Source organism: Sminthopsis crassicaudata, chromosome 1, assembly GCF_048593235.1.
Source record: "Sminthopsis crassicaudata isolate SCR6 chromosome 1, ASM4859323v1, whole genome shotgun sequence".
NCBI classification, from domain to species: domain Eukaryota; kingdom Metazoa; phylum Chordata; class Mammalia; order Dasyuromorphia; family Dasyuridae; genus Sminthopsis; species Sminthopsis crassicaudata.
Window position 1 is genome coordinate 178,029,030 of NC_133617.1, and position 18,256 is coordinate 178,047,285.

Sequence of the window (18,256 nt, forward strand, 5' to 3'; positions counted from 1 at the left end):
TACACACTGGTTTAAGGCTTGTTCTTTAAATATTGTGTTAATAATGTACTGTATGAAACCACATTTGAGTGCTAGTTGTTACAGGGTGGCTTTGGCAAGTTGGTTACTACTTCTGGCTAATTCACAATAGTTTATGTAGTGTATATTTGTTCAAAAGCTACATGTTTTGTAGCAGTCTGACCAAGTTTTCATTTATTAATAATATTATCAATTATTAATAGCAGTCCCTATTAGTCAGTTGTAGTTCATGCTCTCTGACCAGCATATGGGTGAAATTTTACTTACATACAGTTCCTTTTGATATTCAAAATAATTAAAATGCCCTACTGGTATTAGAAGGAAATTTATATTGTGCCAAGATTTGCTCTTTAGTGTGTATTGTCTTAGCAAGAATCCACACTATTGTTATTTATTTATTTTTTCTATTTGACATTATTACTTCTTAATATTGCTACAATAATATTTTAATTCATGTGGATATATTTTTTGAAAGTATAAAAGGAATATTTGTATACTGAAGTACATTTTGCTATTGACTTTCATAATAGCTCAGAGCTGCTGACATTTATCAACATTTAACAACATTCCAGGCAATTATTATGTCATCCTCATAATGAACCTGGGAGGTCAGATTTTATTATCACCACCCCTACCACCCTTTAAATAATTTGTCCAAGATAACCCAGTGTCTAAGACAAGAACACCAGCTCAAATCAGATAAATTAAGGAGATTTCTCAAGGCAAAAGCAGAAAGGAATTGTATTACAAGAAAGGGTGTCTCCCTTCCCGCAAGGAGAGTCCCAGTCAACAGAAAAGAATTATAGAGGGGCCTGGCTAACACTCTCTATAGGTTAGATCTTTGCCCTAAGTAGCCAGGACAAATGACTTCACATTGTAAGTGACAAATGAGGAAAAACTTAACCCAAACACATCTTTAGGATGACTAAATTGCCTTCTATGGGAGTTTAAGTCTCACAAAGAAAAGGTCCCTCTCCTTGTAAACCACTAGATTTCTGGAGAAAGAAATCTGGCCCTGGGGCACAGCCGACCCTCACACAGTCTTTAGAACACTGTCCCTTGTGAGACTTATGAGACTGCTATTATAGCTCACTTCATTCACCAGCTAGTATGTGTCTGAAACCAGAGTTGAAGTTGGGTCTTTTCCTAGCTGCCATTTGTAATATTACTTATAACATGGGAAATGCATTCTTTTGCCCCATATTTGATTAGAGATTGTAACTTGAATACTACCATTTGCTTCAAGGAACAACCTACTTTTTGTCCTTTGTCAAGAAAAGGCCATTAATTGATAATGTTGGAGAGGAGAATTTGTTATGAAATTATAAACCAGAAACCCAATTGTATTCTGAATGATGATGTGGCTAGCCATGATTCCAGAATACTATTAATCAAGTATGTAAACATACCTGAGAGTGGTATGGTTGTCACATAACATTTTCAGATATGGTGATTTATGGAATTTGTTTACTTGTCCTGCATATTTTTCACAAGGATTTCCTTTTGTATTTCCTCTTCTTCTTGTCCTCTTCTTCCTCAATATGAAGAGATGAGAGAAGAGAAGGCAGGGATATGATTTTCCAAGAAGAGATAAGAATAGGAGACCAGAAAAATTCTATGACAAGAAGGCTAGCTTTGAAAGTTACACTTTCAAATGTATCATATACATTAGTATGATAATTTGTTATATATACTTAAAACGAAAGTAAATTCTACATAAAAGCTATTTGAAGTTCCTATAAAATCTTTGCTTGTGTACAGAAATATTCATTTTACTTGGAATTTAAGTATAGAATTTAAGATATAGAATAACTATCAACTGTGATCATCTCTAGATGGTAAAGTTTTTTTTTTTTTTTTCTTTTTTTTAAGGAAAGTAAGAGTTTATCATTTATAGTTAGGAAAAAAACACTAGCAAATAAAAAAGTTGAAGATAGGGGAGAGAATGAGAGAAAGTTCAGTCTTTAGCAAAAGATGGGATAGGATGGTGTCATAAGTACATGAAAAGAATTGTATATAAGGAGAAGGGCCATGTCTTCTCCAATAATAGAGACCTATTGTTTTGATGTTGTTTTTGTTCTTTGTTGTCAAATGAAGGTGATCTCTTGACCTGTAAATGAATTGCATTTAAGTGAGGGAAGGTTGTACAAAGCCATCAGTCTCACTTTCTCCACTGGAGAGTGGTTCAGTGTCCAGATAAGATCAGGACAACTGGAGATGCCTTTGTATGCAGTGGCCTAGAGATCAGGGACTTGAGAAATGAGTAGAAAAGAAAGGGAACTCTTAGGCAATGATATCAGTTTTTCACTTTGATCAAATTTACTTTACATAAATGTGGTGCAATTGCAGTATGATTGTTTTAAGCTTTGTATAAATTTTGACAAAGCCACTGGAGTACTCTTATCCTTTTCTTTTCTCATTGAAGAAGTGAGGAGCTCCCCCAAATTCAAGATATTGTCTTATTTATAAGGAAGGTAAGGAAGAAATGATTCTATACCCCTGCCTATTTATTAATGTTATCAAAAGGTTATAAACTTTCATCTGGGAAGAGGTCTGTTAGTCTAAATCCCTCAATTTTTAGATGAGGACATTGATAAAAAGAATTTAAGTGACATTGCTGTAGTCAGTGGGGTAGTGATTGAACTGTTAATGTAATAACAGATTTTTCAGAAAAACATTTTTATAAAACATACCAAGCCTTTCATATATAGACACAAATATAATGGTAACAGACATAAACATTTTAGTGTTGCATATTCTCCAGAATTTATCTAATTGGATAGATGTAAGAGTTAATTAGACAAAGACCAAGTTTCCTGATATTAGACGTTGCAGTGACTACAGTCTAGCAAGGTGTCGCACACTTGACTGAGGATATCTTAATAAATGTTTTTGAATTACATTAAATTGAGATACTGCTAAAGGGAATTTGTACTATTCCTTTACTGTTATAACTGTGTGGTACAGTGAAAAGAAGTTGAGGATTCATCCTGCCTCCAATATCATGAGCAAATTGAGTTAACTTGTGTAAGCCATATTGTTCTCAACCTTAAATTGACTGGAACCCACCTTGCAAAGCCTCTTCCAGAACTAGATCTATTATTCTTTGCAGTATATTTTCTGCCTTCAGTTTGAATAGAATCCATTATTTTTTTTCTAGTATTTCAGGTGATTAGTTTTCCTTAAAGCTCAAAACTTTTAAGAGACTTCAGAGGTCATATGTTTTTCCCTGTACCTTGTCTCCAGTCATTACAGAATAATAAAAATAAAAGCATCAAACTATATAATTCATTTAAAGAGGAGTTGATACTTCAGCAAATGTCTAAACAAATTTCAGGTAATAAAAATTAAATGAGCAAAACAGAGCAAAACCTTGGCATAGTGAGCAAAGGCAGGTGTGGTGTTGCATAAAGGGCCACTAGACCTGGAATTGAGTCTGAACTTGGACACTTATTTTCATCATCTAAATTTCCTATGCCTTATTTTCTCATTTGCAAAATGGGAATAATAATGTAATAACAGATTTTTCAGAAAAACATTTTTATAAAACACAATATAAATGTTGTTTTTGTCACATGTGACTCTTTGTGATCCCTTTTGGGGATTTCTTGGAAAAGATACTGGTTCATTCTACAGCTCATTTTAAAATGAGGAAACTGAGGCAAACAAGGTTAAATAATTTGCTTAGGGTCACAGTTATTGAAGTAGTTCGGTCAGGATTTGAACTCAGGAAGATGAGTCTCCCTGACTTGAGGTCCAACACTTTATCTGCATAAAGTGCAGCATATAAACATTTATGCTGCTCCAATATAAAAAACGAAATTCTGTTATTTTTGTCACAGTGCTATCTTACACACACACACACACACACACACACACACACACACACACACACACACACAGTATCACTCTTAATTAAAATGTAATTAAAATGTGTAATTAAAAATGTATTTTTTGAGATTTACATAAAGTAGGAAGGTTCTCATTTTCTCTTGCTCCTTTTCTGTTCCCCTCCCCTTTCTTGATCATAATTATATACCACATACTCTTGTTTTTCTTCCCTGTGTGTATGTGTGTGTGTGTATATATGTGTGTATATATATATATATATATATATATATATATATATATATATATATATATATATATATATATATATATATATATATATATATATATATACTTGAATTGTCAGTATTTTTTCTTTTTTCCAAAACAACTCTATAAGACACTCCTACTCTTTGGTCAAACCCCAGATACACTTAGCTTCTACATTATACTTATATGTTACCATACATTAGTATGATAAGCATAGATATGTGTGTTGAGTAATAAATCTTGAATATAGAACATTGAGATTTCATCCTATAGAAACCAAGCTACATTTGTCCCTAACTTTTGTTGCTTTTTCACTTTTAAATTTCCAACAACATACTGTTACTGATTTTAGATAAGTGTGTGGGGGGGGCCTAAGAGGTTCTTGCTAAATAATTGTTTGACATTATATGCATAAATTCCATGGTAAAATTCCAGCTTCCATTTCTTTAAGATTTCTTCCTGGGTAAAATAATTTATAAATCTGCTACTTGCTGCTTGCTACTACATTAACCTCATCCACTTAAGTGGACCATCATTTGAGGATGGAGTTATGTTGAAGATGTAGTTTATTTGCCTAACAGGTTTCATTTGGACTTTTAATTTTCACATGATTGTAGGGTGGACAAGTCACCTTTATTTTATCTAGTCTTATTACAGATAAGAAAACTGAGAAATAAAATGTGTCCAGTTGTATTAAATGACAACTGAGGTTTTTACAACTCAGTTTTCCCCCTATATCTCTCCCTCTCATAGTTTTAGAATACCAGGATTCTTTTAAAAAATTATTTTTAAATATAATTTAAAAAATTTTTTTTGTGTGTAACAGGCAGGAATTTTGGAGAAATATACTTAAGGCTCACTTATGATTGATGTAGTCCTACACCAAGGTATTAATTAAGTGGAATCAATAAGACAATGGTTATCTAGTTTTACATGTACTTAGTACTTAATATAGTTCTATAGCATTGACACCTATGATGATGCACTTATAATAGAGTATATAAGAGCCAACAAGGTCTGAAGGGGACATTCCACTTCCCACCACTGTGGTGGCTGGCCTTTCTTCCTTCATTTCTCCACTGAGAGAAATCCTGTGTCTCAAGGCCCTCCAGAAAGCTAGCCAGGCCCCACATGAAGGAGACAGACTGTGAAGGAGAAAATAAGAGAGTAGTTAAGGAGATAATAAAGACTTTGTACTTTATCCTTGACTATTCTGGTGGTAATTACTCTGCTGAAAACAAGACTGATCCTGAGACTTCCAGGAAGCTAACCATAACATTACAGTGATTTGGTTTGTCCTGTTAGCCTTTGTTAGTCTGGCTGAGCTTCTGTGACCCGTGCTTAGAATAGTATGTTTTTTAAGAATGATGTGTTGTAGTTTTTTGTTTTTGTTTCGTTTTGTTTTTGCTGAGGTAATTGGGGTTACTTGACTTGCCCAAGTTCATACAGCTAGGAAATGTTAAGTGTCTAAGGCCAGATTTGAACTCAGGTCTTCCTGACTTCAGGGTTGGTGCTCTATCTACTGTCCCATTTAGCTTCCCTGAGAATGATGTCTTAAATAAATAAAAATGCACAGAGGAAATCAGTCATTGAAATTATTATTAAAATATTAAGTGCATACACGAGGCCATGGACCCCAGATTAAGAGCACTCGGTCTTAGAGGAACAGCAGACATCATTGAAAGGGGAAAATTCTCTTGGCTTTTATGTTTTGATAGATCCTAAACCCCTTTCTGTGATCTCTTTTGGTCTCATTTTCTTCTGTAAAAAGAAGAGATTGTTGGACTGGGCAGTGTATAAAGTTAGCTGTATATTATATAGTCTCTTGGAAGAAAAGCAGGAAAGGGTTACTTAGCTCTCCTGTATGCTTTTAAGTAAGGGGAGATACTGGGATATAAAAAGTATCTTTCAGGGTTCGGGAGGAAAAACAAATAGCTTATTTTCTTGGGGAGGGAATAGCAAGATTTCTTAGGGTGTTTGGAGCATGTATTTCTTGTCATCTCAATTATAGTTATATTTTGTAACTGTCTGAGAAGCAAAATTTGGAAACCAGACCCTTGAGTTCAAATTAAACTGCTAGGTGGTTTTTGTTATGGTGGGTTTTCCTTGAAATGATATGGTGAAGAATGAATTGAAAAATCTCCTCCTCTTGGTTCCCCTCCCCCTAACATCTCCACTCCCCACCCCCCAATTCCCCACTTAGCTGACTGGCCACAGATAATTGTTTTCTGGAAAGACTTTTGCTTAGGGTAAGAAAAGATGGGAGAAAACAAGATGTTATTTATTAGATTAGATCAATTTATGTATATTTTGGCCAGGCTGGGTAGCAGTGGCTCATGTCTGTTTTGTACTATTAGCTCATTTTGTAGCTAATGAAGCACCATGGTGGCTGGAATGGATGGGAAAGAGGCTGTGAGGGAGGAAGGGAAGGAAGGAGGGAGGAGCCTAGGAAAGCATGTGGAAAGAGATTTCTGCAGTCTGTCTGGAGAACTGCCCAGATTTCCCAGCCAAAAAAACAAATAAAAATAAATAAAAGGCAAGTGCTGAATGACACAAATTATGATATTAAGTAGGAATATGTTATTGAAAATGTGTCATTCAGCCAGCTCTCTGCTCATGGGGATGGGGGGGGGGTGTTGAGGGCTAGGGGTGGGTTGTATAGTCTGGCAAATCGGATCTGCAGACAATTAAACTGAATACTCTCCTTTCAAAGGTCTTTTGAACTGTGGGTTTTTGTCTTTTTTCCCCTCCTTCAATGTAAATGTTCCGTATTCCAGGGATAGGATTTTTTTTTTTTTTTTTTGCTACTCAGATTTCTTTAAAAAAAAAAAAAAAAAAAAGGAGGAAGAAAGGAAGGAACCCATGATAATAAACCTTCTGAATTTTGCTTCTGTCATTTTTTAATGGGGGGGGGGAGGTGGCTGTGTTCTAGAGACCTCCTCTTTGGTGTTAGCTTCTTTCCATCAACATAAATAACCTTTTCTCTCCCCTCCCCCTCCCAAGCCATTGCTATTCTTGCTGTCCTATTACTGTGCTGAATCTGCACTGCCGGCTGCTTATTACGTACACCAGGAGGATTGTTGACAAGTGCTCTGAAGCCTGCCTCTCGCTCCCCCCCCCTCTGTCTTTCCCTCCCTCCCTCCCTCCCTCTATTTCCTCCCTCCCATCTTCCCCCTTTCCTTTCCCTCTTTTCCTTCGATCCCTCTCTCCCCCTCTTTCCTCTCTCTTTCTCTCTCAGCAATGATCCGGCTCTGAGGATGGCTGTTCCACGGGTCTGTCAGGTGCAGTGTTTGGTGGCTTGTCTTGAGGAGCCTGGGATAGAAGGTGTGTTCCTATAAACAAAATGAAATCGAGCTCTAGATTTTGTTTTAGGCTGATGTGGCTTTTGTTGAGGCAATAGGCCTTTGTGGGTTTCCCTGCTGGAGTCCTGATTAAATCCATTGTGGATGGCAAGGTGCTATATAGGAGTATGTAAAATATTGTGATTTGCTTAATATTAATAATTCTTTCTTCTTTGATAGCCTCCCTGGGGGGCAGTGTGGGGCCTGCAAAGGTGCTGTGGAAATTTACAGGGGGAGAAATCATGCTGTTAGCTCTGTTGACCATTTTGGTCAAAACTGCAGTGTTAATCAGGCACCCGTAGGTTTGAATACTCCTTTCAGGACCTGCCATGATTCTAGCCTTCTTAATATCAGTACTTATTTTATATCATTTTAAGTATTTTAGTTAAATACATCTAACAGGATACAAAATGCATTAGCTTACTGACTGTAGTGAGGTAAGTAAACATCATATGATTTCATCTTCCTTCTCTCCTCTCCCTCCCCCCCCTTTTTAAAATGGTGTGGGAAACTGAGGCATATGTTTTTATTAAGAGTGAAGATGTTTTAAATTTTATTGCATAGATTGGATCTTGAGTCATTCAAATATTTGCAGATCTTAGTTATTGGAATAGATTTCCAAGGTAGACACCCCCACTTCCCCAATCCTTACAAACTTAACTCCTGTATTATTGTAGTTTCATGTCCTTCCTATCCCATGCTTCAAGTATAATTGACTTTAATTAAATCTGGCTTAAGTGGTGATAGGTCTGAAGGAACTTTGAACCTAGCTTTACAGTCACCTCACTTAATGCATTTAGGCATAACAATCTTCTTACTTCGGTCTTTCTGGAAAATGGGTGAATTGATTGTCTTGATGTAAAAGTTTGGTTACCTTCTTTCATTGATGCTATGAGGACAATAATAAAATATACATAAAAGGCTGTGGACTCCTTGGAAACGGAGTTTGTACAAAGCCTTGACAAAGTTCATTCCTAGGAAGGCTAATAACTAGTAAGTGCTGTTTTCTAGGTGGTTTAATATTTCTTTACATTGATGAGAGGAGGCAGACCTCCAAATCTGGTCTCCAAAACAAATTTGTTCTGTGATCCCACTTAGCACCTCTGGGTTTCAAACTTCCTGTCTTATCCATATCTTTTAGAATGTAAACTTATTGAGAGTAGGACTTATTTCATTTTTTCTATTTCTGTCTCTTATGTCTAGTAGAGTGCCTGTCATAACTCGTAGCTTATAAATGATTGTTGATTAATTGATAAACTACTCACAAGATCTGTCACATCAGATAAGATGTATATTCAGTGGTGTATAAATGTCACTTTCTATCTTCTTCTTATATGTGTTTGAATTTCTTGGGAGAAATATAAAGTAGCACAGGTGTCTCTGGCATTTTTCCTGAAAATTTGAGTACCTATTAGAGTTTGTATAAATCAAGTGAGATTTAAAATGAGTAGAGTATTTGAAAAGCAATCTGAGTGAATTCTTTTAAAGGGAAGTATTGTTTGTGCAAACTTAAATCATCAAGATCTATTATTTCTGTTATATGAATTCATATCTGGGTATGCCAGGTTTTTAAAAAGGGAGATACACTCTGTCTTCTAACTCAAACTTTGAGGTAAATCATCTTCCCAATCCCCTCCTTTCCATGGACCAGAACAAAGCCATAATGGTTCATTTCCCCATATTTTTTAGCTTTCATCCTAAAACATTACAGATGGCTCCTTTTCCTTTTGGTCATATTCCTTTTTTTTTTTTTTTTTTTTTTTTCTCTCCCCATACCCGGTTACTTCTCATGGTTGTTAGGATTGTGTTTTTCATTTTGGGATTGTACTTCTCCATAGGATTACTTTTGGTATGCAGCTCAGATGCTCATGCTTGCTTTCAAGGCATGTTTGACAAAAAATGGGAAGTCCTCCATTTTTGGCTGTTCAGAATAAAAAGAAAGTTGTGTAGGATAATGAGGATGGGATTGGATGATGATGATGAAAGTCAGTGGATTCTGTTAATCATTTTGGTGACCTTGAACAAATCCCATTGTTGCTCACTTTTTTCATTTGTAAAACAGGGAAATTAACTTTGGCACTTTCTTACTCTCTCTTTTTTCCCTCTATTATTCAGACATACCCCTGTTTCTTAAAGTTTGGATTGTAAATATGTCAGTAGAAAGATTTCAGGAACATTAGCAGGAGATAATTGGAACTTACTGAAAAGGCTCATAAATATAACCATATTCCCTGTAAATGTAATCCTGTATTCTCTCATTCCCCTGTTCCCACACTGTTTATGATCATCATCTCCATTTTTGAGACAGTCAGAAAATTGAAGGCTTTCTACAAACTATTTCAGTGTATTGTAGAAGTCTATCTTTTCCTGAACTATTCTCCCTTCCCCCCTTTTCCTTATATTGCTGGGTTTCTTTCCTTTGAAAATTTACAAATCTGTTGCCATCTCAATTTTAGTCGTGTGCATTTTTGTCTGTGTTGCATCTAGAGCTCCTTGAAATGAGGAACTGTTTTTCTTCCCTTTGAATCTCCTATTCTTAGCACAGTGTCAGGTGTATGATCAGTATTCAGCAAATACATGTGGCCTTCGAGACTGTTCTGTTTACTGTCTTACGAGTTTGCGTGTGCGAGCCTGCACACACACACACTTCCTTAGATTAGCACAAATGAGAGAAAGAAAGGGACAGGAGAGCTATACAGAGACAGAGAGTTACAGCCTTATTGCTTTTTGGTCATTGTAAACCTTTTGCCTGTGTGGTAGAGTGTTAATGAGAGATTTTCCTTAGCATAATGATGCTGGATCTGCTACTTTATATATGTAGTATATTTGGGCTGGTTCTCCGACTTTATCTTTGTAAAAAATTCAGGCCTTCCCACATCCAGACATTTTCAAGAAAGATTGATTAGGTTACTAGTCTCTGGCTTTGATTGAGGTAGGATATTATAAATGCCCTCGGTGGAAAGGGCCATATTATCTTGCACATAGTAGGTGCTTAGCCACTAAAAACAGTAAGAGGATCCAAGATAAAATTCAACAGCCTTTTGTTGTTGTAACAAAATTATTTGCTGACCTAGAGCTCTAAGTTATTTTTCAGGAATATTGAGAGATGCTCATACTTAAAATTTTCCTGATTAGAATGCAAAATTTACAGACAAAGGGAAGTTGATAGCCTCTTTCATTCCCTTTACTTGGGGGTCATTTTCAGTAGGAAAAGGAATGAGATATTGTTACAGCCTTCTTTTTCTCTCCACCCTCCACTTCTCCCCAAACGCCTTTTCTCCTTTTCTCCTCTTCTCCTCTTCCTCCCTCCCTTGTCTTAGTTAGACATCTTGCTGCCTGTCCAGAGTTTAGCTATTCCTTTTCTCCTTACCTTTATATATGTTTTGCGTTTAACCAGTTGATCCAACTGTGCATAGTGGCAAAGAGATGAATGAAGTCTTTGTGGTTAGACCAGCTTTCTTGACTTTTAGGTCCTAGGCCGATAATGGATAAATAAATTTTGATGCCCAAATTGTTGAATCTGTGAAGCTCACCTTTCCTGCTCTGTTGCACCCCATGGCCTTTCTTATTCTTCACTTCCCCAAGTCAAAGCAGGGAGCCCAAATCATTTTCTTGATATTATCTTTTTGTTGTTGTTTTGCTTTAAATTCTCCAGTAGAATTTTCTCAGTAGAGGCAAACTGAGTGTTCTGCTCACCTAAGCAAGCACCTCCAGATCCAAAAGCCTTTCTATTCTAGAAAGAAAGAGGAGGCAGTGCTTTCACTAATTCTGAATTTACTCTTATAAAAGAAAGATTAGGCTGCAACTGTTGGAAGCCTGATGGTGGAAGCTTGCCGCCTGTTTAATATGTAATGTGATACCTTGTCTCACTGTGACAAGGTGACAGATGGCTTTGGCTCTATAAAACAGAATTACCTTTTGTGCATCTCTTGCTCAATACAGTAGCTCTCCCTAATATGCTAATTAGTTGGGTGTGCTACAGATGTTTTGGAAGTCTTGGTACAGCTTCAAAGGTCTCATTGTTTTCCCTTTATTTCTAGTCCTTCTCTAGGTCAGAATTTAGTGTGGTGGGGATTGGAGGGGTATTCTTGAACACAGGTGATTCATTTGAAATTATTGGATTTGTTTTATGAATGTGTTATAGGGGGAGGTGAGGGGCTGAGAGGAAAGGCAGGAAATAGTTGTTAATCTTTTCCCACAATAGGATAAAACACAATTAAGAATAACAGTGAGAAAAAAATGTCCTTCAAACATATTTGTAATCTGAGCCTTTAGGTGTAGTATTAAAGCTAAGCTATCTTGCTTTTTTCACCATAACTTCCTACCCTCTTTTGTGTTTGAGCAAGGGGCAGGAAGATGCTAATATATGTAGGACCTCATAACCTTTCTTTCTTGTTCATTATTTTTCAGTGCTAGAGGAAAAAAGCAGAGCTTTTTGCTCTATAGTTGCTATACTGAGTTGCCAGGTTCTAGTCAGCATTTCATTTCTTGCTAATTTGGAAGGTGGATGGAAAAGCTACTGGATTCGGCAATCATTATTGATTACAGGGTGCTGTTTTCTCTTTGTTTTTCTTCTGGGTTTGGAATGTTTGTTTATAGGGGTTGACTTGAGCTTTGTGGTATGGGGTCAGTGGAACTGTGCCAGGCCCTGTTACAAAGATAGCCTCTCCCATTTGTTCTTGGTGTGGATGGGCCTGTAGTCCTCCAAGACTCCAGGGTGATTGTACTGCAGCACCTGTTTTTTTATTGAGAGATATAATGGAAGTGCTTCAATCTGGTGGATATTAAAAGAGAAATATAAAGGTCTGGGGAGAATTGGAATTTTTTCTCTTCATGAAAAAGAAGTATGGGGTGTAGGGCACAAGTAAAATATAAGTGAGGGATTTGAAAGATGAAGTCTTTTATCTTAGTTTTCTTCCCTCACTCTGACTAAAAACAAATGGGACTGAAGGACACCTACCCTGCCCATTAGTCCCACTTATATTAACAGGAAAAGGCCCAAAGCGTTAATCTGAGTGGCTTAGATCATGTAATAATTATGTCTATTCTGCCGGGTGGCATTAGTCCCCTTCATGCTGACCAGCTGTTTGGAAGGAAAGAAGAACCATGTGGTCCTGATTGTGTGGCTTGTACTGAAATACTCAAGTTAAATCAGATATGTGTTCAGTAGACTAGAGAGACATAAGGAAGGCCTAGCCAAATGTGTAGGATGCTTGCCCAGCAATAAAGCTGATTTTTCTTTGCATTAGTATTTGGGATTGTATTGGAAGATGAATAATAATAATAATAATAATAATAATAATAATAATAATAATAATAATAATAATAAAAGTTGTTAATTTTTCCTTTGTAATGATATTAACCCTCTTTCTTTTGAATGAAAGATGATTCACTAATTAATAAAATGTGTTAATTCTTTTTCCTGCAATTATATTAATCCTCTTTTATCCAGGGTACCAAAAGGCAGACCCCTATTTTTCCCCCATATTTTCCTGGGGGGAGGGGGAATGTAACTTTGTATCTTTAATTTGTGACAATCTGTTCATCAGATGAAATATAGGGCATTCTGCTGTTAGGCTAGTTTTCGTACCTGTGAAATGAACGTTTTAGACTGTTAAGCCCCCTTCTACAGTGTGGCTTTGTGTATATAAGACGGAGTCAAAACAATCTGGATTCTAACCCTGTTCCAGATGTTATCAGGTATGTCCCAAGACAGATTGTTTCCTCATCTATTAAACAGGGAAAAGAATATTGCCTACCTAACCAGGATATTGTGGAATTCAAATATATAATGCTTCTAGCATGTTTTACAGAATCCAAAAGTATTATATTATTTAGTCAGCTATCATTACCATTGTGTGACAATTTCGGTGTTCCAGAACCTGCATATTGCCAGTATATAGTGACTTTTGTGGTATATCCAGCTGACAGTTACATAGACCTATCAGAGAACCTTAGTTTTTTTACCTTAGATTATCGATTTTAATGGTATATAAATTTTCTCCTAAAATACTTTCATAGCCAGATGCCATGTAGCCACATTTTCTATTTATTTGAAAGTAACTATAGTAGAGAGACTTCATTTTTGCCAGTGGGATATCCCCTACCATTAGTCTGAGGAACCATTTTTAAGGATTACTCCCATTGGAAGAGGTCTTACATAGTTGGCAGTTTGTGAACTAATGTATATATTTAGACCTCAATTCCAAAACATTGTGGGATCCCCAACAACCTCCCTCCCTATGGAGTAATTTAGTAATTTCTAAAATATGGTTATCTAGATAATTTTAATATAAAAACAATTTAAATATAGTCTTTGGTACTATTTTATAACTCAATACAGTTATGTAGATAGTTACAAAATATATATAATAATTTAAATATATTCTTTGGTAATATTCTTTAATCTAAAATATGGTTATATAGATCAGGGCTTTTTAAACTTTGTTTACTTTTTGCCTGAGAAATTGTGACTGGGGGTAAATAAGTATATAATATATTAAAGAGGCAAACAAATTAAACATTTCCTGGTAATTATAATTTCATAATTCCCACATTCAGTTATGAGATCTCATTTGGAGTCACAAACAATAGTTTAAGAAGCTAGCATATATATTTATTATATATTGCTCATCTAGAGCTGGAAAGGACTGCATGGATCATATAGTTCTACCTTTTTTTTTTCCTTTACTTTTTTTAAAGCAAACTAAAAAAAAGACTAAGAAAATTTAAATTATTTATACAAGGCCACATAGCTTCTATGCAACTGGACTGGGACTGAAACCCAGAGAATTTGTTTCCTTTCTCTCATACTTTTCAGGGAAATGTAAATTAATGTTGAGATTTGGATAGACATTAAAAATTACCTATAAAAATTGCTCCTGGAAGCAGGAATTTGTTCTGTGCTATATCTTACATTATAGGTGGTCAGTCAGCCACCTCATTTAACAAGCCATTCCATTTTTAAAAATACAAATATTTTATTGATTTTCTTTAAAAAAACAAAGCCATTAACATTTTTCAATAACTCCTCATCCTTACCAGCTTATTTTTATTTTTATTTTATTTTTAAAATTTTTTATTATCAAACAAAAGAAATCACCATATTAGTCTTGTCTGAAAATGTATTCCTCCTTTCATTGTAGTTCTCCTCTTAGCTGCGAGGCAGGAGGTTTGTTTCACCATCAACTCCTGAATTCGTGATTGGTCATTGTGTTGATGAATTTTCAAAAGACTTTTTTAATGTCATTTTCCTTTATGCTGTGGTCATGGTATTTTTGTTTTAAAGCTTTTTATTTTACTCTGTAGCAATTTGTTTTAAAGCTTTTTATTTTACTCTGTAGCAATTTATACAACATTCACCCTTAAAAACCCTTGTGTTCCAAATTTCCCTCCCTTCCCCTGACTCCCCTACATGGTAAATAAATGTTATATTATACATTCATGATGTCTTATGCCATAATATTGTTTTGTTAGTTTAGCACAATTCAGTTCACCATTTCTTAATGGATTAATCGCATATTTCAAGTGTCTTTGCTATACAAGATGCTGTTAGAAATATTTACGTTCATATAGGACATATCACTCTGTTTCCTGAACTCTATGAGGAGGTGTCCTGTAATTGGGTCAGAATACATTTTCCATTTTTTTGCAGTTAGCTGTTTAAAAAATGTTGCATTTTGCTTCTTTTAAAAAGTGCATAAATATGTATACATATATTGGATCTAACATGTATTTCAACATAATTAACATGTATTTGACTATTTGCCAGCTAGGGGAGGGCGGTGGGGGGAAGAAGACGAAAATTTGGAAGAAAAGGATATGCAAGGGTGAATGTAGGAAAAATTACCCATTCATATGCTTTGTAAATAAAAAAGCTTTAATAATATATTTTTTAAAAAGACTCTATCGGTTATAATAAAGGTGAAATTTTGAAATATGAAAAAAAAAGGCTGAGTTGAAACTTACCTTCTCCAATATTCATTCAGTGATAAATTTTCTTTATTCTAGGTGATTGTCTTGAAATATTAAAAAATTCCCCATTATCTATAGGAATGTACTTTCATACTTTGTTTCAGATCTGAATCAGATTCTTTTTCTTTTTTGGGACTTTACATAAATTTTTCCTTTTTCATCTGTGATATACAATGGAGTGTTACATTTATAGTAGAATCAATTGATATGTTGATTGATTTTCTTAAATTGTTTTTCTTTTTTGGTGTTTCAAGGGGTTGGCTTGCTAAGGGAAGATTGAAGAGATGTTCAGAAGTAAAAAATGTTTTAAAAAACATTTATAAAAACGTGACAAATATTGTTTTAACACAGAGAACAGTGATGATATTACTTTCATTTAGGAATGGTGTTTTTTGTCATTGTAGCCTGATTATGTTAGATTTTAAAGCAGAAATATCACATAGTTGGTTCATTCTCAATTTACAGTTTAGGTCTCTTCACATACAAACTATTGTTAAGCCGGGTATTCTCTGTACCACTAGTACTAAATGCAGGGTTCCTGTATCTTTGTTAGCTTTCCTTATCAGCCTGAAAATCCTAGCCTCTCAGGACCTTTTTGTCATCTATTATATTATATGTCTTTCTCAGCTTTGTCATTCAACACTTGAGGAAGGCAACCTTTTAAGTCATTTATAAAATTGTTGGAGTGGATTTTAGATCTTTTTGACTTTGAGTGGGTAATAATGTAAATGAAGTAAGGTAGAGAGAGAGACAGACAGACATAGTTAAGAAAAGATACTTTTTCCTCCCTCCCCCGACTTATACACTTATCAAATCTCTCCAAATCTGTAGACAAAACACCATCTAAAGTATGGAAAAAGCACGCATTTAGGATTAGGGTTATAATGATGGTAGTTTGGGATGACCTTGTTTGGGGAGAGATTGGGGAAGAGACTTAGAAATTGAGAAGGAATGAGAAAAAAGTAGGTGGATTCTTTAGAATAATTCTAAGTTGTTATGAGTGGATAGATGAGATAGCAACTAGCAAGTGGCTCATGGGGTCAGTGGCTGAGTCATAAAGGGAGTAGTAGTTTATGGGTGGTGGAGAGGAAGGGAAGTCAAAGAGGCATCATTACTTTCCCCTTCTTTATTGTTTCTCTATAATCAGCTGCTTATTGTGAGAACTAAATAGTGGAGAAATGTACTTTTTAAAGAATAAAAAGTTTCCCTTTTTAAGGAATACAATCTTCTCTTAGTGTAACACACAAAAAAATTAAAAGCCTTACTGAGAATTTTCTTTAATCATGTGATACATGGCTCCATGTTGTTAGTAATAGCAAATACATTATACTTTATGCAGAGTTTTAACATATGGAAATGGAGAACTGAATGTATTGAATAAACAATTAAGCTGGATATTACCATATTTTGTTAGAAATGTTTTGATTTTTCTTTTATGAGGTAACGATAAGCTCCAATTTAGTCATTAAACCAGAGTTCCTCAAAACACTTTTTTGAGTTATGATAACATCATTTTTCAAGGATACTCTAAGAGTCCTTCCAGATTCCAGATTTAATGCAATGGAAAGATGAGGTCTTAAAGCTATCAGGTCATGCCTCTTTCCATCTATTTCTCTGTGGAATACGAGGCAAGTCACTTACACCCTTTGTGTCTTAGTTTTTCTCTTTTGTGAGATCAGAGTAATCTCTTCCAGCTCATAATATCTGATCATGTTCAAGGTATATTATCCACATTTCATAATTACACCTCATCATCCCTTTTTTATCATCTTCTGAATTATGTTGGTGGATGTTACTGAATTATGGGCAGTGCTCCAGACAGTTGCAGAATTTGTCTTAACAGTTTTAGTTTCTTTTATTCCTTCTTGTTGAATTATTTTCTCATTATAGATGTTTTTCTTTATTGTCCTGCAGATATCAACAGCAGGATATCGTTTCTCGTATTCTGTAATTGTTCATCCCTGTGAAGCTTCTGCTTGTCTCCCAGGCTGCAGATATCATCGGCATCCTTTTATGCTGCTCTCTGTTGTCCTTTAACTATGTGATATTCCCTTTTCTCACCTGTAGGGCTCCTCGCTAATGGCCAATCTAAGGGATTAGGACCAGCATCAGAACAGTCAGAGAATGAGAAGGATGATGCATCACAAGTGTCCTCAACTAGCAACGATGTTAGTTCTTCAGATTTTGAAGAAGGCCCATCAAGAAAAAGGTCAGTGTGTGAGAAAATTGATTTTCTTAACTACGTATTTAGTCACATACTATGTCAGTATTTACAAATGATCATAGTAATAGGGTGAAATGGGAATCCTGCTTTTTTGTTGTTATGTAGGTTTAGAGACAATGTTTTGTACAAAGTTTGTTGAAGTGTTGGGAATTTTAGAGACTGGATTCTGGGCTTTCTGCAGTTGAATTAGTTTGAAAGCAAGTTTAAGAAAGCAAGGATTGTCCCACATCCTTGTTTGAAAGAATAAGGATAACGTGTTGTATCTTGTTATTCTAACCTTAACGTCAAAATATCAGCTGTGAAGGATATTCTTAAGGGCCTGAAAAATAAGTTAAAGATTTCACAGAATCAACTATTGCTAGTGATAGTGATTCTCTTCATCAAAATTCATTCACTTTTATTTCTTTGACTTCCACACTTGTTTAAAATTTGACTTTTGACTCGACCTTTTAGCGACTTATCTTCCTGACTTTTAACCCACTTTACTTTCTTTCTTTTCTTTTCTTTCTTTTTTTTTTTTTTTTTTTTCTTTAGTGATCTCTAGTAGAAACTTTTCTCAAACTAGGTTCAGTTTAAATATTTGCAAGGGCAAAGAATTCCC

The 18,256-nt window shown here is 35.2% G+C and overlaps 1 protein-coding gene across 3 annotated transcripts in view; it reads left to right on the plus strand.

Annotated features, from left to right (window-relative positions):
* Positions 1-18,256, plus strand: part of JARID2 (jumonji and AT-rich interaction domain containing 2) — a 297,444-nt gene that overhangs the window by 153,003 nt on the left and 126,185 nt on the right. The window contains exons 1-2 of one of the 3 annotated variants that reach the window (XM_074272140.1): positions 7,057-7,440; positions 17,499-17,640. The exons of 1 other annotated variant lie outside the window; for it this stretch is intronic. In XM_074272140.1, the coding sequence (XP_074128241.1) occupies positions 7,374-7,440; positions 17,499-17,640 (209 nt within the window). In that variant the 5' untranslated portion in view covers positions 7,057-7,373. Of the gene's footprint in view, positions 1-7,056; positions 7,441-17,498; positions 17,641-18,256 lie in introns of those variants that run through there. One more of the 3 variants, XM_074272131.1, reaches the window with a different exon arrangement.